This window comes from Aptenodytes forsteri, unplaced genomic scaffold, assembly GCF_000699145.1.
Source record: "Aptenodytes forsteri isolate BGI_AS27 unplaced genomic scaffold, ASM69914v1 Scaffold132, whole genome shotgun sequence".
Lineage (NCBI taxonomy): Eukaryota > Metazoa > Chordata > Aves > Sphenisciformes > Spheniscidae > Aptenodytes > Aptenodytes forsteri.
Genome location: NW_008795520.1, coordinates 1,210,117 through 1,237,090, shown reverse-complemented (window position 1 = coordinate 1,237,090; position 26,974 = coordinate 1,210,117). Strand labels below are relative to the sequence as shown.

General features: G+C 34.7%; 1 protein-coding gene across 1 annotated transcript in view; it reads left to right on the top strand.

Annotated features, from left to right (window-relative positions):
* Positions 1-26,974, top strand: part of WDR27 (WD repeat domain 27) — a 179,157-nt gene that overhangs the window by 1,645 nt on the left and 150,538 nt on the right. The window contains exons 3-16 of the mRNA XM_019472702.1: positions 2,096-2,220; positions 2,699-2,812; positions 4,822-4,873; positions 6,015-6,085; positions 6,980-7,094; positions 8,707-8,839; positions 11,863-11,966; positions 12,405-12,472; positions 13,421-13,554; positions 14,954-15,030; positions 16,656-16,734; positions 17,263-17,334; positions 18,560-18,663; positions 21,573-21,662. Of these exons, the coding sequence (XP_019328247.1) occupies positions 2,096-2,220; positions 2,699-2,812; positions 4,822-4,873; positions 6,015-6,085; positions 6,980-7,094; positions 8,707-8,839; positions 11,863-11,966; positions 12,405-12,472; positions 13,421-13,554; positions 14,954-15,030; positions 16,656-16,734; positions 17,263-17,334; positions 18,560-18,663; positions 21,573-21,662 (1,338 nt within the window). The remainder of the gene's footprint in view (positions 1-2,095; positions 2,221-2,698; positions 2,813-4,821; positions 4,874-6,014; positions 6,086-6,979; positions 7,095-8,706; positions 8,840-11,862; positions 11,967-12,404; positions 12,473-13,420; positions 13,555-14,953; positions 15,031-16,655; positions 16,735-17,262; positions 17,335-18,559; positions 18,664-21,572; positions 21,663-26,974) is intronic.

Sequence of the window (26,974 nt, the reverse complement as noted above, 5' to 3'; positions counted from 1 at the left end):
GGCCCGGGGTGCCGGGGGCGGGCGGGTGGGTGGCGGCGGCCCCGCCGGGGCGGCCCCGGGAGCTGGCCAAGGTGCTGCGCGGGAATAGGCGAGTGCTGGCAACCTCAGGGGAAACGCAAGGAGCACTGCAAAGGCAGTTAAGTTCTACCACTGTGGAATGAAAGGGACTGCAAAATTTTTAATCATAGCAGCACTGCATAACTAAGCATGCAAGGCCAATATAACTAAATGCTACCTTTTCTGGAATATCTGTAGAACTAGCGTTTTACATCCTGCTTTGTCGGGTCCTTCCTCTCCTGCCTCTGTCTGAACACTGTTGTCATGTGTGTGCGGGAGCAATGCAAGTCTCTGATTTGGGAGGAGAGTGCATGAGTGAAAGAGAGTTCTGATGACATAACACAAAGAAAGCAGAGAAGTTCTAGTATCCTGACCACCATCTTGTGTTGCAGCCTCAATCAATGGAGTTAGATTCTAGGGAGCAGTGCTAAACTCCTCTTCAAGCTTAAATCAGCTGGAAAGTAGAGGAATAATGCAAGAGAAAGAAAGGGAGCAAGACCCCCAGAGTCATGACTCACTGGTGTCTCAATGACACTCTGTCCAAAATATATTGTTATGGCATGATAACTGAGAGGTATTGCAGTCACCCTTTGGTGTCACTATTGAGAATCGCATGGCATTGTCCAACCTATTAAAAGTTTCCTCTTTGTTACCTGTAGTTAGAGATTTGCCTATGATTTAATGTGTGGGAGTTGCCTCTTGTGTTCTACTCCATGCTGAATTTGCAAATCTACATATTATAAAAATTAATGTTGTAAAAGGAAGTGAACATTTTAAGTGCTTTTATAATAAATGTCATTATTACATTTTAATCCATGTAAGAGTAACAGAGAATCAAAGAATGCTTCAGGGAGTGGGCATAAAATGGGGCTATGAATTTGGAGGGAACAAAAAAAGGAAGTTAGGAATAGACAGTAGCAGACAGATAAAGAGTATGTGTAGTTTGAATACAAAGACATCTGAGAGACAGGTTCCCTGCTGCTGGATTTTCTTCTTTCTCTTTTTGTCTCTATCCACAGGCTCTTCAGCAGATGCTGTGTAGTGTTTCTCCGCACGGTCTTGGCATGTTTTCTCTGACCATATGCTTATCAACTATATCAAGGTAGCTAAAGAGTTCTTTGTGTGATCCATCTCTCCATCCTGGTAGATCTTGACAGGTTAATCGATTGTAGAAACACTCCACAGCATCTAGGATAAAACCTAGAAAAGGACATCTATAGTTGTTGTGCCTGTGTCCTAGTTAATTTATTGCCTGTGAAATCCTAAAATTTAATGAGATGTCCAAAATCTCCTCATATAGTTAAAGGTAGCATCGTAAAATAGGGATCTGCAGAAACCAGCCTGCTTGAACCAGTGAGATGACCAGAATGAAGTCATGAAGAGAGGGATGAAACAGGAGCCTGTTCTCAAAGCTAGTCTTGTCATCTGACTCTGTAATGATATTCAGTGGTGTACTTCCTCTTTCAGCCCTTTCCCCCAGAAGAAGTGGGCATGGTGGTGTTGGGTCGATGGTTAGACTCGATGATCTTAGGGTCTTTTCCAACCTCAATGATTCTATGATTCTAAGTAAAACCAAGAGAGGGGAAGTCCCCCTTGCTTGATGGCTGAGTGGCTGGGATATTCTCCTGGAAGAAGCATTTTTCAAACCCCTGTTTTGCTGGGCTTCAGTCAGGATTTCTTGCCTCCAAAATGAACGTGGCACTACTGGGTTCCTTCGGCACATCACCCTACTCCAAAAATCCTGTCCCTGGCAGTCTTCGATGGAAGCACGATTTGATGGGCACACTTATTAGTACCTCAAAGAGTTCCAGGTCATGTCTAGGCAACAAGGCAGATGGAGGAATCCTGCTGGTGCATAGTTCTGTGCTTTTCTTTCCAATAGCCTGGAACAATTAAACTGTGGGTTGTTCTGTACCTCTTCCTGACAGAAACTGGGGTAGCTCTGTGGTTAGATAACTGCTGTGCAAAGTTTCTAAGAATCTCACTGCACCAGAGTTTTGTATTTCATTGAGTCTCAATAACAATAAAATTGCTGCAGGGTTAACACCTCGAGGAATTGTTATAGGAACTCTTTTGGGAATGGTGCTTCATGTAAGATTTAGTCCGGATGATCAACAAGTGGCAGTATGTGCTGGAAATCGGATCTACATGTTAAGTGCAAAGGTGAGATACCATTCTTTCTAGCCATGGTGCTGGTATTCTTTAACTTATTCACTTTCAAACAAAATCATGATACAGAAATGTCAGAATAATTAAGCAAAAGCATTAATTTTTATCACATAGATGAAAATAAGTATGAGGTAATGCTTGATAATGCATCATACACCAGATAGAAGACTAGATTAAAAAAGTTGAAGTGAAACAATATCTCAATAACTTAGAAGAAGAAAACACGCTGAGGACATCTGAAAACTTACTCCTGTATCATTCAATCTGAAGAAGCAAATGTAATGTGTAGTGGTTTTGCCAGCAGGATGATATACAGGGCTGCAGTTTCAATAAGAAAAATCTTATTTAATTAATATTTTTAATCTTAATCTGACAATTTTTAGCAACAGTTATTAATTATTAAAACATTTAACTAATTGTCACTTTTAGTTTGAAATTTAATCTGTTTTTATTTTGACTTGACTAATCACAGAATGAAGCTATACTAGCTGAATTGGATGGCCACCTAGCTCCAGTGACTGCTGCTGAATTTTGCACATGGGAGAAAAGTATGCTTATATCAGTGTCAGAAGACAGAACTTTTAAGGCAAGGAAATTGTAGACCTGCACTTTTAAAAAATATAATTTAGTGAATATGTGAAGTAGTCTTTCTTTCCCTTTAAATATTTTCTGAAGATCAAGCAAAAAACATCTTTGACTTATAGAGATCCAGGACATTGTTCTTAGAGTTGCTTGGGAAATTATTTTAAAAATTAATTACTCTTTTTAAAAGAACAATGCAGGTTTTGTATATCCAAAACTTTCTGCAGCGAAGTGTTAACTTTGGTAATTATTATAATCTGGCAAATGGAAATAAAATATTTTGATCAGTTTGGCTGTAACTGAAGTGTTTCAGTATGCTGAACTGAACGAAAGCATTTCACTCTGAGTCTGCTGACATTGACTGGAATTTTCCCTTTCGGGAATATTGTTTTGGGTTATTGCATGCAATGGCTGGGCTATTGCATGCTGGCAGGATTTTTTGCCAGACAACATTTTATATGATGATACCATGGATTGCTGCTGCTGTACATGATGACAATTGAAGACAACTTAGACAGTAAGGGGAAACAAAGAGCCTGAGTGAACCCAGGTATATCTTCCAGGAGATACTGGGGTGGGTACCTTGATTAGATACAGTTTAGTCTACTACTGATTATCCTCTGTATAATTCTAAACATAGCCCAACATTTGCTTCTACAAGCTAAAGTAAAGTTAAAGGTTGCTATATCAAATGTTTTGGTTTTTTTTTTTTTCCCCCTAAATTTAGTCTTTATGTAACTAACTGTTCTGGAGAAAATGTGATTTTGATTTTTGTCCTGGTCTTGGACAAAAAAAGGCAAAGATTGAATTGGAATTTTAGGAAATAATAATAATTCTGACTTTCTGATTGATTGTTTCTTATTTTGTTTATGTTGATCTAAGAAACTAAATCAAGGTAAAAATGACTGAAGGAAAAGATCTATATGCTTCTTCATATTAATTTAATGAAGACTTGATAAATTATACAAAATCCTAATGAAAAGTTTTTGGGGTTTTTTTAACCTTGATAAATGTTGGGAGTAAAATGACAATCAAATGAAAATATTTTGCAAGTCTCTCAAATAATTTAGTAAGTCTTCAAGTTTTATTTTCTCTGCCTGATTCTGCAGATCAGGGGTAATTCTCTGAGGGCAGCCATGCTGGAGTCTATGATAGTTGGCTCCTGTGATTGCAGGACTTGCAGTGTCCAAAACCTTATGCTCCCTTAGCCCTTTTACTTGGCTAAAGAAGTGGTGAAACAGGTGAGAAGCTCTTCAGATAAATTTGTGAAACAAGATCTTTGGAAACAGCTTTTCAGAAGAATGATGTTTATATTCAGAGAGAAATGAAACCTGAACAAAGAGAAAAGCTTGGGAGCTAAACAAAGGCTCACAGCCATGTTTAGAAAGCAGGGACTGTCTGGTTGTGATTTTTTCAATCCCAGCTGTGATAGCTATGATAAATGTAGTGGAAGTATTTGTGGAGAGGAAGGCTCATAGAAGTAACAACATGAGAGGAAAAATTTGGTTTTGTTTAACTTTCTTAATCAACTATTAAGCATAGAATACATAATTTAGAAACAGTCATGTTAATAATGAAATTTGACTTGTATGTGGGTCTATACATCATAATAAGTATCATTATTATTAATAATGGCCTCTTATCCCAGAGCCCAATATGAAAATTGTGAAATTATGCAAGCTCCCTGTGTGAAATCTAGAACCAGTTCAAGTATGTCTTTTCATTACTTTAGCTTAAGTTACTAAGAGATCAACCTAAGCAAAGATGATAATAAGTGTTTCTAAGTACTTTGTGTATCCATACCAGGTGAGTTTCACCTTTTTCACTATGGATACTTATCAATTAAACAAAGCCCTATGTAGTTAGGAAAAAATGCTGAAAAAAATCCTCACCATATTGCATCACTTTCAATGGCTGCATTTCTCTGTTTTAACCACATGATGGCCGTTGAAGTTTGTGTTTTCCTTAAAGGTCTAAGTAGGTGCGTATCTTTTTTTTTTTTTTTCCCTAAAGGTGTGGGACTATTCTACCAGCCAGTTAATGTATCAGTCAGGAGTATTAACGGGTAAGTTTTCTTTTTTATATATACTTTTTCAGAGAAAAAAAATCCTCTCTCTAAACAGTAATATAGAATTATTATAGAAGTATTTAGTTGATTTAGTGAAAATAGTTCTAGTAGACTAGGTAGTAGTAAACATATTATCCTTTAAAGCTGGTAGTAAATATATTTCCCTTTAAAGTGTACTTCTGGGTAGATAGTTTTAGTGTACTTTCATAAACAGCTCTTTTTGTACAGGATGTGCATGTAACTTGCCATTTACTGAGATATGCAGATGAAGCTCTCGTTTTGTAGATACAGTTCCACTGTCTGAGTACTATGTGCTTGTTTTCTTTCAAGTTTTGTATATGACATGGAAGGAAATACTTTAAGTATACCGTATGTAGATTTATTAGCAGTGTCTGTAGCTGATGACATATATTGACTTTAAGGGTGAAAGCTACTTTTGTGGAAAGACGAGAGCAAAAGGAGAGAAGAGGAAGAGGGCCAGTGTTGTCTCCAATGCAGCAGGGACCCCTTCTCCAATAGCAGTTTTCCTACAGTAACCATATAATTTTCAACAGGACCTGCTCAAACTCCCTGTTGGTTGCTCCTGCTTGTGGCGCTGTTAGTGGTGATTGGAGCATGCTTTGGGGGCACGAGCTGCACGGAGATTGGTTGTTAAGTTTCATGTATACATATTATTGAATGACTTCATGTGAACTAGAAGCTAAGACCACATGGTAGGAAAGGAGAGGAAGAAGGGGTGATTCCTCCCTGGCTGCCTGTGGCAATTGCTTCCCTTGAAAACCTGCCTTAAGAGCAATATCAGGGTTTGCAAGGCCATGAGAATAACAGCATGGGAACAACAAGGGAAAACTACTGCCACAGGGGCTCTGAAAACCATGCCACAGCAGGTTGGGTGAAAGGCTGCAGAAAACCACTGCCACGGCAGTGTGGGTGAAAGGCAGGCCGCGGACCTGCAAATGGAAAGCCCTTAGCAACACAAAGGCTAAGGCACACAAAGCATTGTGCAACTGTGAGAATTGCAATAAGGGTTTTTTTCACTCGTCTTTATGAATAGGAGGATTCAATTTTGAATCATGTATTTTAATTAAATATCTGATTTGTGTCTACTCTAGAAATAATTTTATCTTTTTTGAAGCAGCATTTCCTTTGCTAAGTCTGCTAATTGATGAAGAAAATAAACAGATTATCACTGGATGTGCTGAGGGACAGGTAAGAATTACCCATTAAACTTAGTCTCTGTGTCAAAACAGTCAACTATTATTAATGTATCCATCTATAAAAAAGTTTCATAATCTGCATACATGTTTTGAACTGTTACAACAGTTGTTTTAGTAAGCATAATTCAATGCTTTGAGCGTAAACCATATATGGTATATAAGACCTCTATTCCAAAATGGAAACTTTTTCCTGAAAACCAGGGAAGTTTTTAAGTGCACAATCAGTGATTATATAAGAGGAATACACTGAGATGCTATAAATATATCTGTTTTAAAAGAAAAAAGGTGAAAAATAGGTTTCTCCTATTTTGGCCAAGGAATGAAACACATGACAATAAATGGCAGAGACTATGATTTCAGCATGTTGGAATTCTAATCAAAATGTGATAAATGTGAATATGCATTTCACCTCCTCTTTAATTTAATGTTAAGAATATATTTACATGAGATTTTCCAGCTGTTTTCCTTCAATGTTAGGGTTCAGTGAATTGTGAAGAAAATTAAAAATTTAACTATAGTGGTGCCTAAAAAGAGAAAGGTATAAATGAAATTCATGTATGTGACACAGTGAGCAATTACATGCAGGTTACCTGTGATTTTTAGATGTGGGAAATAGTCTATGAGGAGGTTTTTTCAAAGACATAAACATGTGGGAGTTAGATTTGCAGTTCAAATTGATAATGTCTGCTTTTGCTAATATTGAATATATCCTTTGATAATCTTAGAAATGCATATAATTGAATTTCTGGTCCAAGGTGAGATTCCAGATACAAAAATTCATTAGTTACATCAACAGTTTTAAATATTGGACCTTTAGTTTGTATTCATGTAAGCTTTATGTTTAGTGTCAAAAGGTTATTGCAATTGCCTTTTCTTTTTCTTGCAGCTTTGGATCTTCAGTTTAATCAGTGATCATAATTACCGTTGCGTGGCACATATCAACTTAAAGAAAGAGCAAGAGAAATTCTGTAATAAAGTGTGGAAATCTGGAAAAGAAATAGGTATCACAGTGCTTCTAGAATGCTGTTTATGGTATATTCTAGTTGTTATTGGCTACTGAGTGTGTGCTTTTTATACCATGATAATTTATTATAAGTGATACAGTTATGAGTCTCAGACTGTGGCATGGAATTCTTACTGAAGCTGATATGAAGTTGGGTATTTGCATATCTGGAAAGAATTATTTGACATATCTGGAAAGAATTATGCATGTATGTCTGTAATAAACTCTTGGCCAATGTATCTGCTTATAAAACATTGCATGATGTGAACTATTAAGTATTTGTTTTTTATTGAATTCATTGCCCAAGGCTTCAGTGAGAACAGAATCAGTGCCTAAAAATTCATCCATTGTCTAAGTGGAATACCATTTCTCAGTTACCTTTGAAGCTTCTAGGAATCTTTTTCTTACTGAAGCTGATATGAAGTTGGGTATTTGCATATCTGGAAAGAATTATTTGACATATCTGGAAAGAATTATGCATGTATGTCTGTAATAAACTCTTGGCCAATGTATCTGCTTATAAAACATTGCATGATGTGAACTATTAAGTATTTGTTTTTTATTGAATTCATTGCCCAAGGCTTCAGTGAGAACAGAATCAGTGCCTAAAAATTCATCCATTGTCTAAGTGGAATACCATTTCTCAGTTTCCTTTGAAGATTCTAGGAATCTTTTTTTTTTTTTTTTTTTTAATTTTAATCCATACCAGTGCCTCCATGATATGATATTTCTCTGGCTGTATTATTTCTAGTGGTATAACACAGACTACTTATAAGTCTTTAAAGACTGCACTGGTAACCTCAGCAAGGTGATTCCATGTTCCCAAATGAGGCATTCAGACTACCTGCACACTAGCTGAAATGAGTTGAGGTCCTCCTAAAGGCAAGCAAGAGGGAGCTTTCTTTAGGGAAAGGGAGATCTGGTTTCCCTTGCTTGCTCTTTTTCTGGCTTTAATGACTGTTGTATTCTTAACTGCCTAGTGGTCCAGCTTCAATAATCCTAAGGTCCTAACCTAATGAGAAAGACTGCTACATTTCTTGTTATTATTTAAAATATATGGATGTCACTTTCATCTTTGGATGTTTGAAAAAGAGTGATGTAGTGTCTGTGCCTAATGCTGAATTCGGTGCTAGTAGCTCCTAGGTGTGAACTGCACATTCATAACGGATTGGAGACTCCTTGGGAAGATGAAACTGAGGTGGCTTTCCATCTTGTTTTCGGATTATGTTGTAACTTTAGTGTCAAGGGAATTTTCAGGCTAAGTGGAAAGGTACCCAGCATATTTAAGGGTTGTTGGAATATGGCTTTCAGTGTCACTTTTTGAGATGAACACACCTAAATTGTGCCAAATCCTTTTCAGTCCTTAAGTAGGCTCTTTGGATTTTATCTCTAGGTATTTGAAATAAGACGGTACTAAAAATAACATAATAATGAGGAAAGATATTTCAAGAGGGCTGGATCTTAGGATATATTAATCTTTTAAAATAGAAACTTCTTGAGTGTTGTCTTAGTTCATGTTACTTTACTACTTCTAAATCCCTCTTAAATCCTGTCTGTTTCCCTTATTTCATTGTTTTTTGATAGCTAGTATTGTTGATTGTCTTTCTTAGGTAAAGGGCAAAATACTTCCAAACTTTGCAAAACAAACAACATAAGACCAGAAGGATCAGTGGAAACATCATTGCCTATCCTCTTAATTGAACACTGTGACTTTTTAGTATGTTTCCATAATGAAGAAAACATGTAAGTCCTTTAAAATACCACCAAGGGTTTGGCTGGGAATCTATTACTAGGAGTTCCTATTGGTGCTTGGATTATTTTCACTGCAGCTTACTATTTTCTTAAAAATGCAATAGGAAAATCAGAGAACATATTTAGCGATCTGCAAGTTTTGGTGGCTTACTCTTAGGCAGATAATATACACAAAGTGATACAAAGTTAAAACTGATTTCTAGTCTGAAAAATAATTTTGTAAAAATGGCATTGGGAATATCCATTTGAGTGCCTATTGATACCAGTTGATCAGGGAAGATCAGTTAAAAAAATAATTCAGAAGCCAATTACAATTAAAAAGAGGAATTTATTTTTAGTTTGCTTTCCTAAGGAAATAAGTCTGATGCAGTCACTGTGTGCCTGTGTCAGTTTACCTTCCAAATTTAAATAACTTTTGAACTACATAACCTGTTCTAGCCCAACTTCTCTCAGAGAGACAGACATTTCAAAGCATGATGTTTTTATCCTTCCCATGGAATTGGTTGGCCAGGTAGAGGAGAGAGACCTAAAATAATCCTTATATTGCATTTCTTTCCTGAAAAGAAGTTTAACCATATTATCAGGCACCTGGGGATCTGTTCAGGATACTGCCACAAGAACTGTCTTACAGAACAACTTGTTTTTGTTGTTATTTATAATTGTCATTTGGATAAATTTCTCAGCCACATCATGTTTTAGGAAACACTTGTTCCACCCTTTGCCCTGTGGTGGGTTGTACAGGTAAAACTGATTAATCCTCTGGTTAGATATATAAACAATTTTTTATAAACAGAGAAGAAAAATACTGAGCAGTCCTGGATCATCTTGTTTGTCTTTGTGTCAAATTGAAGTAATTATTAACAAACAGTTATTTTCATGATGCCTACATTTTAAGAAGGACTAGCACTGAGAGGAAGGAAGTGGTGATTTTTGAGATGTACATCTCAGACATACTTTAATGGAATGTTAGAACTCTAAGGCCAGAAGATGAATTATTACAGTCAGTTAGTCTTATTGCTTGTATAATGCCACTTTCAAATCATCAAAACTTTGTCTTCATCAAAACTATAGGTTTGATTTGAACTACAGCACATCTTTAAAGATGCCTAGTTTTCCAGTGATGAAGAATTCACGATGTCCCTAGTTAAGTTGTTCCAGCAACTGACTCATTCCATTTTACTTCTAATCTGAATTACCCTCTTTTCACGTAGTTATTGGCTCTTAATATGTTTTTTATTCTGATAGTCTAGAGCCAGCTACTATCAAGTTCCCGCTACACTTCTGGATAAAATAGTTTGCACCTTGTATAAGGCATGTATTCTGTAACATTTTTAACATTTGCTTTTGAGCTTTTTCTGAAATTCAATCTCATTTCTTTTTCAATGCCCTTTTTGCACATGGCTGCCTGCAATGGATCCACAGTAATAGGTTAATTGAAATTATTTTCTGAATTGAGATAACATCACTTTCCAATACCCACCTGATACTGCCTGGCATTGTACATATAAGGACTATTTACCCTTTCAGCTATTGCATCACAGTTGGAGGTTTTGTTCTGCTTATAAACAACCATGACCATTAAATTCTTGCTATTAATCCAGTTCCATTATCTTTTGGTTTTAGAGTTTTGTATTTATAAATATTTTTCTGTTTATTTTTAAATTACTGTGTTGGCTTTAGCAGGTCATTCAGATTTGTCTGAACAACTGACCCGTCCCTGATTTACCACTTTTCCTGCCTGCAATGAAATGCAAAAATGAAACTTTTTTGCAACACTGATGTGCAAAAAATGATGGGTCTCATCCTGCCCTAAGCTTTTTGAAGTTGAGTAATTTCATCACAGTGGATGGCATTTTATTATTGTAAAGTGGGCATGAGATCAACTTCCTGTATATATCACTTGATATCATTGTTTATAATAACTTGATAGTGCCACTTCTTTATAAATAATTCAAAGAATTCACAAATTAAATCAGTCTGTTACTGCTGTACATGAAAGTAGTGCAAACCACAAATAAAACTATACAGAGCTCATAAAAGTATCACAAACCAGAATTGAAACTGTCTTTCCCAGTCTGCTTTTTAAAGTATTTGACTGTTTCTGGTTTGTTTGGGTTTTTTTATTAAAAAAGTATTAAACCACTGTGGTGACTCTTTTCATGCCAAGTTTCAGCTTTATATTTTTCCATACCCTTACTTCAACACTTGTGGTCTGACTTTACAAATCAAACCGGTAAGTCTACTCACTCTTATTTGGAAAATTTATTAAAATGTTGATGTCAATTTTTATTTACTGTGGCATCAAAACATTTTTAGTTTTTGAGAATGACAACTGTTATTTTGTTATAATCATCTTATGCTTGATAACATTTTTCTTCTGTGAGAGTGTTGACTGAAATTGTAACCAGTTGGTCTGCTCTGTGGTGTTCACGAAGGCTGGATTTCATTACCCAACTGCAATACTACTGCCACTAAGAACAGACTGAGACAGATATTCCAGGCCTGCCTGTTTTTTTTTCCCCCTTAGTTTGTGCTGGTTTTTCTCTTGTACTTTAACTATGTACAAACACACCTTAGAATTTCACTGCTTTTTGTGTGTTCATATTACAGGTGGTAAAAGTAAGAACATATGTGGATTTGCCTCTTTCTTTGAATTTACTCTTTGTGGATACAGTGCTTTTACAGCGTCTCCCAACTATTACAAACCACAGTAATTTTTGAAGAAAAGTACTTCCTATGCTGTTTTAGACTTGCCATGAGCACTTACATAAAATCAAGGATTGTGTTCTGTTCCTAGTTTTCAAAACTTCACCAATTTTGATTGAAACTTTTTACTTTGAGCTACAGATTTAAAAAATGCCTGTAAATTTAAATTTTTTTTTTGGTGTGGTTTATTATGTTGTTGTACTGGAATTCCGTAACAAGTATTAAAAACCCCAATTGCACTGTCTTGTATAGTAGCAAGAATAGCTTCTTTATCATACTCAGACAATTTTTTCTCCTTTTTTTAATAGATCTTCTGCCCTGAATACTAGCTATTTTTGGATAGGAAGCTCTACTGGATTGTTAATAATTAATCTGGCAAACTTTGAATTAGAAGCTTCTTTAGCTTACAAAGGTATAGTTATAAAATATCTGACTACATCATAATGTGATTGCTTTCTTTTGTTATCTGATATAAATAGTATAAGAATTAGTTTGTGAAATAGCAGACTACAGTAGAAAGTGTTTTTTTAAAAAACGTTTTTTCTAATTAATTTTTGTATGTTTTTCTGGCATTGCTGCCTTGTTTCAGAAAATGTGTCAGCACTAGATTTCTCTAGTGGCTAGCAATGAATTTTTATCCTATTTTGCAGTTTATGAGTGTCAAATACAAGGAATGTTATTCTACTCCTACTTTACAATGTGGGGGTAAGCTAGAAGGATATACACTGAAGACAGTGGATTATGGTGGTGTCAAATTAGTATGAGTAATTGTTTTTCTCCTTTCTTGTTGATAGTTTTTTCTTTTGAAATGCAAGTACAATTTTATAGCATTATGTTCTTTTTGGTAAAGATTATAGTGACCTCAGCATTCGGTTTGCCGGATCGTGTGCATTAACCAGGAAGGCAGTTAATGGAAAGGTGGGTATACAGTAAGCACTGATTTAACAAATGTTTACATTTCCAGTTATTTTCAAGAAATATTAATTTTATTTGCAGATTAAGGTACACATTTGTTTTGCTTGATATGAATTACACAGTAGTTTCTCTGGAGAGGGTTGATTCTTCTTTATGGAATCTACTAGTTTAAATAGCTGGGTAGTTTTAAAGCTCTCACAGTTTGTATGCTGTCCAAAGTGATTAATAAGCAAAGAGGTGAATTGTTTTTTGTAATGTTCGGTGCGTACCTTGAATGTCAAGAACAACCATTAGGGGAGCAGAGGCAATCTTTTTGGGGGAAAAAGGATATAAGCATTGTTACACCTTGTTTCTCAAACAAATGTTAGGATGAACTGCTTCTAAATCCTTCCAAGAAATCTGTGAAAACTATTTGAGTTGTGAGAAAATTTCTGTGGAAAGTCACTAAAAGTGCTTTTAAGGAAATGAAAGGCATTCTTGTTTGCATACTCCATTTTTGATGTTACAGTTTTCCTACAGAACTGAGCCGAATCTAGGCCTTTCTACATACTTAATATAGCAGTGTTTTGTTTTAAAGAAGGATTTTGTTTTAAATTCAGTTCTTAGCGTGTTCTCAGCATGTCTCTGAAACCAATCTTTCTTCCATGTGTGCTTCTTTTCTCACAACTCTTACTGCAGAAATATCTCTATTGTAGAAGGTATTGGAATTTCTGTGACTGTTAGGTATGCAAGTCTGTTAAGACACATATTTAAGCAACATAAGCATATTTCTGAAGGACAGCATTAGCTACTTTTTACTGTTTAATGCTCTGCAAGACTAAACCCATAGATATTTTTGACTAATTTTCATAAACGACACAAAGTGATTTCATTTTCCATTATACATGCTTCAGTGTTGGAGCTTAAATTATGAAGTAAATGGAGTGTTATTTTATGGTATAATTGCTGCAGGTTTTATGCTTGATCACCTCAATGTTTGAAGATATGACTGCTGTATTGGAAGTTAACCTTGCTGCATTGGTGAGAACTCAGCAGAGTTATTTTCTCCTCTGTGGAAATGAGAACAGTCTATCAGTTATTGCCAGGTACAGAGTAACTTTAAATGTTTTTTTCCCCTGAGTTGGATTATACATTTGTTTTCCTGACACTGAAGTGCATCAGATGGTTTTGTACAGTGCTATTTGTTGACGTGGTTTTATTTTTCTTGTTTTCCTGTCATGCTTTAGTTGTACTGAGTGGGAGAAATCACAGAATCACAGAATGGTTGAGGTTGTAAGGCACCTTTGGAACTCACTTTGTCCAACTCCCCTGCTCAAGCAGGGGCACCTAGACCCAGTTGCCCAGCACCATGTCCAAATGGCTTTTGAATATCTCCAAAGAGGGAGACACCACAACCTCTCTGGGCAACATGTGCCAGTGCTCAGTCACCCTCACAGTAAAAAAGTGTTTTCTGGTGTTCAGACGGAGCGTCCCGTATTTCAGTTTTTGCCTGAAAAAAAACTTTCACTGGGAACCAGGCACAGAGCCTGGCTCTGTCTTCTTTACAGCCATATACTGGTGCATAGGGTTGTTCCTCCCCAGGTGCAGGACTTTGCACTTCCCTTTGTTGAACTTCATGAGGTTGCTGTCAGCCCATTTCTCCAGCCTGTGGATGTCTGGATGGCAGCACAACCTTCTGGTATGTCAGACACTCCTCTCAGTTTTGTGTCATCACCAAACATGGTGAGGGTATGCTCTGCTCCTTCATCCAGGTTATTAATGCAGATGTTGAATGGAATTTGACCCAGTATTGATGCCTGGGGTACTCCACTAGTTACTGGCCTCCAACTAGTCTTTGTGCCACTGATCATCATTGTCTGGGCCTAGCTGTTCAGCTGGTTTTCAGTGCACCTCACTGTGTGCTCATCCAGCCCATACTTCATCAGCTTCTCTGTGAGGATCTTACGGGAGACAGAGTGGAAAGCCTTACTGAATTCAAAGTAGACAATATCCACTGCTCTCCCCTCATCTACCAAGCCAGTCATTTTATCATAGAAGTTTATCAAGTGGATCAAGCATGACTTCCCCTTGGTGAATCCGTGCTGACTACTATTTTCTTGTCCTTCATGTGCCTGTAAAAGATTTCCAGGAAAACACTGACATCTTGAAGACAATAAAAAACCCCTACAATATACACTGAAGTGAAGTGAAGATTTCAATGCTTATAATAAAATCATCAGTTAATATTCACAGAAATGGGATTTATCATGTAAATGCAATGATCTGTGAATCTAATCAGGGCCAAGGCTTGTCTGTGCTGCTAGGTATCTGAGCTGATAACTAATCCACTATGCCTGATTTGTATTTATGAAAATCTCACTGGTGTCACACGTATACATACAGCCATGCAGACAAATAGCTAAAAAGAAGTTTTGACACCTTTTCCTAATCTGATGCTTTTTTCCATTGCATTGATTGATTTTTGTGCTTGGTTTTATAACTTAGGTGTTCTTTATTGACAAATTCTCCATTGTGTAAAGGTTTAAAGAAAAACATGAAAGAACCTTTTAGTAGAACACTTGGTGAGTATAAACCAACCTTGAAATGAATTAATAAAGTTATATTTTTAATAACAGTAACTGACTCACAACTGGCTGGTACCTAATACAATCAATATATTGATTTCTGTTTTAAGTATATATTGCATGATATTTTTATTTTAGTAGGAAGAATTTTATACTTTTAGTAGTATTTCATATCCTACGTATGTATTTGTAGTGAAAATGATGGTAATATGGAATTTTTCTTCTTTTAAAAACAATCCTCTGAGAACTTTTTGTGGATTTTAAAAGAATTAAAGAGTGTAGAATGTTTACTTTTTTCATAGGTCTTTCTTTTTCCATAGCATGCAATATATTTTTTCTGTATAATTTGTCATTTCTTTCTCAACTTTGGTTACCTGTTTCGTTAATTTTATTGTCCTGAATAGCGTTTTGTCAATAGCTGCAAATTTAGGAAGTTAATTTTTGCCTCAATGCCCTACTGTTTAAAAAAAAAAAGGTCTGACTTCCAGTTGCTGTTGAAGCACTTGTAGCTTCTTTGTTTAGCAACAGTAAAGCAAAGTCCAAAAAATGCCTACAAAATAATTTTTTCATCATCACTTTTTCTTTAGGAAAGATATAAAAATACTGGTAGCTGTAGACATGTAGAAATAATCTATTTTTACTGTATTGATTGTCCTTGTTGGACCTGTTAGAACATCAAATATATATATCTCTTTATATCTTTAGTGTTGTATGATATTCCAAGAATGCATCTACAGTGTTTTAGCTAGAATTCCAGGGTGCTTCGGAAACCCAGCACTGATGCCTGTACTACCCTTGTTGACACCTCACACTCAGCTAGATTAGGTGCTGTAAGGAAATCCTATAGTGTCTTATGGCAAGTGGTACTGGGAGCTTCCCAGGAAGGACCTGTTTCTGCCTCATCGCTACATAAAGAGAAAGGATAGCTGGTGGGAGTAGAAGGAGCTTCTATCCTCAGCGTAGGTAAATGTGCCCACGAGATCACTCCCAGTGCACGTGAAGTTTTTTCCTGGGAATATCAACAAGATTTCCTCCTTTACACCATTTATTTAAATAGGTTGTTTCTGCTGACATGAAATGCTCATATTTAGTTTTGGGCTGGAGGCTGCCCTTCAGGCTTCTTAGTACAGTAGTGTGAATGCAGACATTATTAACGACTTAAGCCACGTAAACCCCAAACATTTATGTGTAGCCACCAGCCAGTTTATTAATGATCTTTAGATACATTCCACACTCCGAATATAAGGTGTCAATCTATTATAGCTAATAGATATGAAGTCTAAGCATAAAATAGGCAACTACAAAACACATTTGTGAATGAATAATGAAAAAAGTTCCTCAGAACAATATTCTTGTTAATTCAAAGTTTAAAGAAGTTTCTACTAATTGATATTATTGGAAGAGGGTTGTTATGCAGCGTAACGGTTCAGATTTCTTTCCTTTTCTCAATAATCATTATTTTAGAGTGGTTGGTCATAAATGTGTCTTGTAACATAAGGCAACATCAAATATCAAATCAAATAAGGCAACAAATATTCTACTGTGCTAACTTAACTATCTCCCTTAACTGTAAAAATATATCAAAAAAACATTTTAATGAGAATTAAATTATTTTGCTATAGGAGTGAAAAGCACAGTGAAAGATCAGCCATTGGTTTTCCATAATAAAATTAAGTCATCAGGTTATACAGCAGCACCACAGTGAGTACATTACTATTTTGTCTGTTTTATTGGTGTGTGTTATTTTGTCACATAATAGAGCCATGTAGTCTCATGACTGTGAAACTAATCACCTGTGAAAAACAGACATGATGTTATAAAAAAAAATTAAAAATATGTTGTAAAACTAAATTTTCACAGCTTCTGGTCAGTGTTCAACTTCCTTTCAAAATCTGTATTAGGCATCCTGTCTCTTTCATATGATTAAACTCTTCTTGTTTCTTCAGCTTGCAGAAAAAAATGTCTGAGAACTTTATATGAATGAATTTTGACCTTCAGAATGCATTATCCAACAAATAACTCACAGAACACAAAACTTAGTTGCAAACTCAAGCGTTAGATCATTAGAATGTTATCTTGTCATCAATGTGTACATTATCTTACCTACTGACATTACTAGTAGATATGAGTAATAAGAAGGAAGTAGGATTGTTTTTCGTTTGACATAAATGATTTATCTCATGCAACATTTAATGTTTCATATAGGAGAGTCTGTGTTCTTTTTTGTAGAATGACCATGTTTTCTCCAAATAATAACCTGAAGAAAAATGAGGTATCAAAGTGGAAGACCAGTTGTAAACGGTAGGTAATCTAGAAACTCCATTAGAGGAGGAACAAATTAAAATGAGGATAAATACAGTTCTGTTGGAAATATGGTTTGTAGCCGCTTCTCTCATTGGAACTTTTTAGTTAGGAGTATCACTGGAACTAAAAGGCTTTGTAAATTTGCTATAAAATGACTGCAGCAAGTGATTCAGATTACCAGACTATCAATTAAATTTGAGTCTTACATACAAAAGAAAATATACACATCTGTTTTCTTAGATTTTTGTTGCTAGAAAGCAGAACAGGTGCTAAATATAGTTGGAGGCATAGTCGCAACATGTGCTTAAACTGCAATTCTAGTCAGAAAAATAACTGAATGTGGCACAGTGAGACTTAGTGATTTCAGATCATGTGCCTCATTCACCCCTAAAATCATGTTATCTTAAGCTAATGCAAGCTTACTCTAATGGATTTAAACAGAGTATACATAATTGTACAATTTGACCAGTGGATTCATCATCACTGTGGACACAAAGAATGAATTTTTTTTTAGAGCTGGCACTTTCATGTTAATTGGTGTGGTATGTTAAATGGGGATATTGCACACATTTTTTCTCTTTAGTATTATGTAGAGTTTTTGTTTTATGTAGTACAAACATAAAAGTAAAGAATGATTAATGCCATCATTTTTCTCTTTTTAAAAAACTGTTTCTTAAACACTTAATAGATCAAGACTAAGTTTTTGTAATCCTTGCACACATAGGCGAGCCTTTAGATGAGCACTTCAGATAATTTCAAAACTGGTTTGCGCTGTTTTATGATAGGTTAAGCTGCTTAGCACTTCAGGTTTTGTGTGGGATTTTTTTAGTATCTTGTTAAATAGATGATCAATGTAATTCTTATTTTTACATATGGAGATATTTTTCATATTTTTTATTGTCACAACAAGGTAGAGTTTGCATTCTTTAGATGGTTTTATTAGATAGGTATGCAACTTAAGAAGTTTGATTTTATGCACAAGTCCATGTTAATTCTTGATCTCATGAATTCATAACAGTTGGTGATAGGAGTAATTTAAGTATGACAATTTAAAATTCATTCTGCCTCTTATCTTGGATTTAACATAAGTTTTCCAGGATATATTTATATAATGACATTTAGAATAGCTCCCAAAGTACATTTATTTCATAACTTACATCAAAATGTAGTGGGTTTAGATATCTTAATATTTTTCCTCTTTCTCTTTTTTCCTTCTTTGAAGTAAAAGTAAAGAATATCCTTTGGAAAGTTCTCCTCCAATCAAACATGAGAAAGAAATATCTGTTACTTGTAAACCAACCCCAATATGTTGCATTCAGTATTCCGGTATGTACAGGTTTTATAAAATGTACAATTGTGGCAGTGTGCAGAAATAAAAACAAAATTTGTGTGACATGGTGTATTAAGGCCATGGATTTACTAGGTAAATTCCCAGAAAACTTTCTGGCAATACCATATACTGTTAAATCATAATTTTTTAACTTGCAAAACCATGCTGCTAACGTGTATGCAAAAGGATTCTAATTTTTCTCTGATTTTACGTCGTTTCCTTTTGTACTTATTCTATGACTTTCCCACTACAACTTGAAAATCAGTAGTCTAACAAGTTCTTTCACTAAGGAATTTATTTTTTGAGACATTTACTTAGTGTCATTAGGGTGTATTAAAAGCTGAAGTTCTGTTTCAAAAGAATCAGAATACTCCTATTATGTAAGATTATTCAGTTTTTATATATTAAAATATAAAAAAAGCATTCTTGCATATAATCCAGAGAAGGGTATTTTTCTTAACTGCTTTGGAGAAATGAGTCTTGTAATAGGTTTAGTCATTTCCAATCCATATAAATATTATTATACAGAAACCACTTCTTAGATTAGCAATCAAGTGTATTACCAAGTATATAATTATTTCAATGTACACTCTGCAAACCACAATATTTTCAAAGTATTTAAAAATGTTTATCTTTATAAATATTTTGGGGACAAGAGCAACTTTCATCTTCAATAAATAAAAACAATTAGATGCAATCAGTAACTTTTCTAAAACATATTCCAGCCATAAGTGTTCCCTAGAGAATGGGAAAAAATTATTTTTATGGCTCCCGAAAGAAATCGGTTGCAGAGAGCTTATTTCTGGGAATGTTATGTGAGCTTAAAAGTAAAGGTTCTTTTTTAGCAAAGATAAGCATTGCTACAGTTTCAATAATACATTTTAAATATAAATCCTCTTTTACTTACTCTGAGGAAGGAACATCTTTCTCTGTTTCTGTCTTTGTCTCTGTCTCTCGCACACACACACATGCACACACAGGCTTAAACAAAAACAGTTTAGCAAAACAAGGTTTAGCGAAAATTGCAGAGATTTTTTTTCTTGGAGTGAAAAAATCATATTATTGTAAGCTTGTAAAGAGGTGTTCTGTTATTGTTGTAGTCTGTGTTGACCAGATGGTTCCTAGCTTTCCAAAATATTTTCTGTTGCAATTTTGCAACTTGGAATTGCAGCTTGGAACAACCAAGTGGTCTCTGTAAAGTATGAATCACAATAATTAATAGTTATGTGCATCTTTTAACATAGTAGAAAGGAAATTAAATAGAAAAGTAAAACTTAAGAGGTTGTACAGTTGCATTAATGCAAACCTTCTTAGATGTATTAAACATCCTTTTGTAGTATTGGAGGTGTTACAAGTCATGACTTCTTGCTCTGTTAGAAAACAGTTTTCTTCAGGATTTGAGATGACGTTCCATTAAACAAGCCTCCAAAATTCTATGCAAAATTATTTTTTCTCATTCTATGTGCACAAGAAGGTTTATATATTGTTAATTATGTGTGTGTGACTTACATCACTACATCACTCACCTGATATACTTACCAATCATCTCTCCTGCTGAAAATACATACTGTCAAAACTTTAGGAAAAAGGGGGGAAACCTGCAAAAGAGAACTACCCTTTAGCTCAAAGACTTCAATACCTTTGAGTTTGTGGGGCATGCGTTTTTTGGAATATTTTGTCCAGGACTACTTATCTTATTTTTGTGATGAAAATATTTAACAGCATTATTTAGTATGTGCAATTACTAGTATTTGGAGGAAAAAGTCAGCTGAAATATTGCTTGTCAGATAAAATTAAAAATGTTTTTATAAAGTAGTTCTTTGCCAGTTTAGTATAGTTGTGCGTTTAATAACTGATAACAGAAAAAAAGATTCTGGAATGCCTCTTCTTAACATATACGTCTACCCCATTGTGTGTCCCATTTAAAATTAACTTTTAGTAGATGACTCTCAGAGATCAGCAATATGGATCTCTTATCTGTTTATATTGCCATGATTAATTTGGGAAAAAAATGTGTTGTGGAATACAGTATTCTGAACGTGCAATGTGGGTGGTACTTGGACAGTGGATAGCAGTGGGTAATGTTGGTGAAGTCAAGCATGACTTATATTCCCTCTCCCTTTGTAAAGGTGCTCAGGAGATTTATGAAGGGTGTGTTCAGGTGGTAATTCTTTTAAAAATACTTTTCACAGTGAACCTAGTAACATTGATTTGAATTCTGCACTTCACTTCCTTACTTTCTCTCACTGCTGTCTTCTCTTGCTCTACCCTCCCTTTTTTTTTCCCATTGGTTCATTTATCTGCTCTTTATTGTTTTAGTTTTTTCAGGAAAAGTTTTTGAGTGAACAGTTAAATTTCACAAATCACTACCATTACATAGACATTAAGGGAGTCTATCCTGCCATTGTGCGCCCCCGCTGATTACCAATATAAATGAACAATCTGACTGCACTTGGATAGTTTTTAGGATTACTTTATGAAGGAAATTTTTCATCTTTAAGAAGTGATCCAGAATGACTAATATGTGCTTTTTATTCTAATATATAAGAAAATATATAATAAGAGGATACAAAAAAATCAGTGTAAGGAGGTAGATTTGAATGATTTCTAAACATTTCTGCTCTTAAATTTTGTAGCACTTTTTTTGGTGAAATGTGAATTTCTGCCTTGTGATGAATAACTGTTTTGAGAATATATCAGGACAAGAAATGAATTGCGCACAAATTCCTACCAAATTCTGCAATATGAGTTTGTGAGTTCATACAAAATATGTGTTAAACATATGAAATTAATGTCTGGTGTGCGTTTTATTGTAGTGACATATATGATTTTTATGATTAAAGGAAACAGCATATTAGGTCCTTGTTGCTTTCAAATACAAATCATTAGACACTCTTCTTTATAGGAGATGGAGAGATGCTGGCTTGCGGTCTGGCTGACAAGACTGTACTGATATTCAATTCCAATCTCACTGATACATACAAAGTTTTTTCAGGTAAATTATGAATTACATTATTAAAGAAATAGTATATAATTGAGCTTAACCTAAAATGGCAGAGTAAGTAAAAGATTCCACTTTCATCACTTTGAGAAGAATGGGGGAGAGGGGATACTGCTGATTCAAGATGTAGAAGTTACTTCTCTGATTGGTTCATTTTGTTCTAGAATTAAACTGCCTACCAGTTTTCCCATTTCTCAATTTTCTGGGAGGTAAATAGTAATGTATCACGATATATATTATAGTCTGCATTGTGTATGTTTATTACAATAATTAAATAGAAATAATAAAGCCAATATATTGTAATGATAATGCATGTGTATATTGCAGTAATGTATTGTAATAGATTATTAACTAAAAAATTGACCGCGATGACTTGGCAAAAAATGTGTTTGGTTTGCAGCTCCAGACTTCTAAAGAACAACTCTTTGAAAAAGAAAGGGACTATTCCTATGGGGAAATCCATATCTGCAAAAGTGTATGCATGTGCAAACACATGTGCATTACTTAACATTGTAAATGAACCTGAAAAAAAAAGAATTCTAAATTTCTACAAGAACTATCTGTTAAAGTTTTAATTAACAGTAAATGTTATGACTTAAAATTCATATAGCAGGACTGATTTACTGTGGAAGTTCATAATGGAAGATGACTGTCATTTACTAGCAGGCCTTAACCGGTATCAAAGTAGGCTGTTTTAAGTTATTTTAGAAAATTATTTCTAAGTAAAAACTCTGATAACTGATTTCTGAAAACTGGGGTTCTTTTGAGTAATTTTCATTGTATTTTGTGGAAGAAGCTGTGGCATTGTGGCCACTAATGGAGGTAACATTACTGATATTTTCCTCTCTGTGTGATGAAATTGATGAAAATATGCCTTATGGGCAGGGTAGTTAGGTCTTTCTTTTCCACAATAGAAAGTTCATAAACTTTAAAAAATGTTTTTCTTCATGTATCACCTACTAATTTGAGCAAATTCATAGTGCAAGTCATATAAACTGCAGGCAGGAATAGCGTTTTGAGGTTTTATTGACATAATTTTGTTATTTAGGTAGTAATAGAATAAAAGCAGTAATTTAGTCCAAAGGGACCCCATATATCTGAAATATATATAACATTGTTTTAGAAAATCAGAATTTCTAAAAAATGCAATTAACCAAAAGACATCAAAATTCTGTATTTCCTTCCCTTACTTGTTACAGGCATCTATAAAAATAATGATACAGTACTGCTACAGTATTTGGTACATAGCAGCTTAAAAAAGTTGTGCTCAGAGAATTCAGTGTTTCTTCAGATTATTAACACATCTTTCTTCAGTAATCTGAAGCAGCTAAGATGTAAATGATTTTCAAGAACTTTAAAGTCTTTTTTTTTTTGGTAGCAGGGCTACTCTGAACATGAAGTAGAACATAAATGTTGCAAAATTATTCCATGAGGCTAGAAATTCTCATTGTACAGTATGTGTTCTGTAGCTGTTCTTTGCAGTTTGTCTTTTGCATCGCAGATCCAGCTTCTTTTTGTGTGAGCCACTATCAAGAAGTTAGACAGGCAGGTTTTACTTGAATGTATATAGAGATTATGTGCTGCAGAAAGTGACGTTTCAATTCTGTGAAATACTCTTCTTTGGATGTTTTTTTCACTGGAGTTTGTTTTTATGTAGGCTTCATTGATTTTGGACTGGTAATAGGTGGGTTTTATCTTTGTTTCATCTCAGGGGAAGATACTAATTTAATTGACTTTGTTGCATCTATACCTCCATATACTTGCTACGTAATAATATCTAAGGAATGGCTTGATACTGGCAATAACAGAAAACATAGACTTTAATAAGAAAAAATATTAATCTAAGTAGACATATTTGAAAGCAGAAAAAAAGTGTTAGAATTTAGGGGTTTTATCTTTGTTTCATCTCAGGGGAAGATACTAATTTAATTGACTTTGTTGCATCTATACCTCCATATACTTGCTACGTAATAATATCTAAGGAATGGCTTGATACTGGCAATAACAGAAAACATAGACTTTAATAAGAAAAAATATTAATCTAAGTAGACATATTTGAAAGCAGAAAAAAAGGGTTAGAATTTAGACTAGACTTCTAAATTTGAAAGAAAACCTTAGTTCATGTTACTCTGTAAATCATGAAGGAAACTACTTAGGTTTTGATACATTATTAATGAAAGGCTTTATTTTTCTATGAAGTAAAACTAAATATTATGATTTTATGATATTTCAATTATAAGATATTTCAACATTCAGAGCTCCCTAAAATACTGCAGTACTCTGCAAATGCAGGCTAATTTATTGTGATGAGAAGAGTAAAGTAACCTGCACCAAACTTCATGCTACTACAGAGAAGCTTTTTCTGGTGCCAGTCGTTAAGGTGTCAAATACTAGTTCTCTGTCTTGCTTTAAAAAAAATTGATTTATTACTAAATTGTTCTTTTAACAATTGACTTTCTTCTACTAGTTTTCCTAGGTTTTGAACTACTAGCTAATTTGTTTTGTTGATACCTTTCTTCCTTTATTCTATGTCTTTTTTTATGATGCACAGTCTGAACAGAAGTGTAAACCACATTCTACTTCAGGCTTTTTAGGTAGCATAAGAATGCAACCTGTGCATGTAATTCTTTTCAAAAGCAACATGAATGTGAAACTGTCAGATACTGCACTGTAGGGGAGTAGGAGCTGCAAACCATCAGTTACGTGCTTATTTCATTCATGTAGTTCTTCTGTACAGTTCAGATTATCATGAAATCACATATTTATTTTCTACTTTAGATGCCTTCGGTGTTGAAGTGTCATAATAAATGTATTTTCTTTTCATTAAAAGCCATGATGCATTGCTCTTATTTAGAGCTGCAATCAATGGTAATGTAAAACTTCCCTTTTTCAAGAAATGGCCATAATATCTATTCTGTTGAAAAAATTAATTTTCAAGGCAGCATTAACATCTGAATGCAGCTGATTATTGAAAATCATGTTTTAACAATGCACCATCAGAGAGGAGTGGTACAACAACAGCAATTTTACTATAAGCCTAATTTATTCAGTTTTGTTCCCTGAAGTGCTCAGTTACAGCTTTAAGTAGTTCTGCATTCCTCTTCAATGTTGGCTCTTCAGATATCTGTGTCCTATAATGAAGTGCAGGTAATATTGGCCAGCTTTAATAGAGTTACAGCCAGCATGGCCTTTTTCAAGAAGTCTTTTTCAAAACCAGCTGCTGCCCTTCTCAATGTGCTTCAGGACTGGGGATCCCTGAGTAATGCCTGTTTTGAAGCTTACTGGCCTCTTGCAAGCCAGCTGGCATCTCCTTCACTGGGCTTTGGGATTGGGGAACCTGGAGTGCAGAGATTCTTAAGCTTTTTGCATGGGTCTTCCAATTTTCCAAACCTCAGATTGTTCTAAAGTTTCTTATGTACCTTACCACTTTGGAAAACTGTTTTGTATATTCTGGTAAGGGTTTTTTTTGGGTTTTTTTTTGGTTTTTTTTTTGTTAAAGCAGATAATTCAAGGCTTCCAAATGGTTTTATCAAACCCAAGCCCCAAAATAAATCTTTATGTTGAGAATAAAATAAGTATAGTGCTTACATACGTACTTAACCAGTACTTATGCAGTTTTCTGGTGAAAATTCTACAGGTCTTTGGTAACTTATCTTGTTTATAAGTCTTTTTATAGATATATGTTATCATAGAAGATCTTAATTGCTGAGATAAATTGATTAGCCTTCCTGTAATTTAAAGCAATCAAATTTTTTTATATAAAACTTCAGTTGACTAAAGAGAAAATGTGCACAAGAGGGCAGCATAAGAACTTCAAATGTTTTAAGGCTAGGTGAAATTCATCAGACTTCATCTGGAAAAATTAGAATAATATGGGCCAAAGTTTGTTCATTTTGTTTGAGATATTTTCTTCTTTTTTTACCTTTTTGATCAGCTTCAATATAATTTTAGATCAAATTAATAATTTTATCTTCTGGATGGTGTTTCTGGCTTTTGAAGTTCTTTCTTTGTGAGTTTCTAATCTTGTTTTTAACTGTGACATCAAAATCAAAGTCTATTTCTTGTAGAAGCTTTTTGCTATTAACTGGATATTATAATACTTTAAACTATGATTTTTAAACAGGCGGTTACATTTTTTTAATCTAATGAGACAGTCCTGCAGAAGCTGTTGTAGTGGTATGTTCTAGTTGTATGTTCATTGTGTTTTTACAAAAACAGCTAGCTCAGTAATAAAAACCTAATGAATAAAATAAAGTATTGCAACTATTTGCAAGGTCTTAAGTGGTTTCCAGATCATGTTTAATATAAAATTTCATTATAATATAATACGCAGATTCTCTTTTCAAGTAATACTGTATCTTTTGTTAAATAGAATTTCAAGGATGTTTCTTGAAAACGCTCTTCCAATAACTTTCAAAAATTAGAGTCAGAATTATCATTATCTATAGGTAAATCAGATTGGTGATTCTTTTGTAACTGCTTACATTTTGTGTTTTAAAACACTGAACTTTGACAGTCAAAGTCGGGTGTTCTGTTGCTGAGACTTCTACAATAAGTATTTATTTGCCATAGCTCCATAGCTGTGGTGAGTTCCTTTACTGCTTTATGTGATAAAATCCTTCTGGATCTCAGTAGCCTTGCCTTCCTTTTAAAGCATCATCCCATCGACTGTCTTATTCTGGAATATATGGTACTTTACAGCTCTGTAAAATCAGTTTCTAAGCACTTGAAGTTAAGCATTCAAAATGCAGTTCATATGAAGCCTGATTCGGATCTTGAAGGCCTTCATAGAATCATAGAATCATAGAATCATTGAGGTTGGAAAAGACCTCTAAGATCATCGAGTCCAACCGTCAAATGCTAGAGTCAATGCTAGAGTAACCATCCTGGGATTCAGGATTTTTCTTTGGGCTGAACCTTTCTGCACCAGTACATTTCATGCAGGCCCATGACAAAAAATAAACTGGTCTTTACAAGCTCCAGTGTGGTAACTTCAATTTTGCTGGACTTCCAACCCTCTGTTATTAGGGATGGGCAGAGACGAAGCAATCTAGGATGAAACACTCAGGACAGCTTATTAGTCAGAGTGAAATAACTCATGATCATCAACACTGTGGGCTAGATGCCCAAAGGTTTTGGGCCTTTCCATGAGCCAAATACTGGCTAACAAGCAGACACAGAGCTCTGTGGTCTTGCATGACAACCATACAGTTTTGCCATTTGGGTACAGTAGCAAGTCATAGGGCTCTGGACCTTAACCATCCCAGTTGCACTTTGAAATATTTGGTAGCCATGTTGTCAGTGAT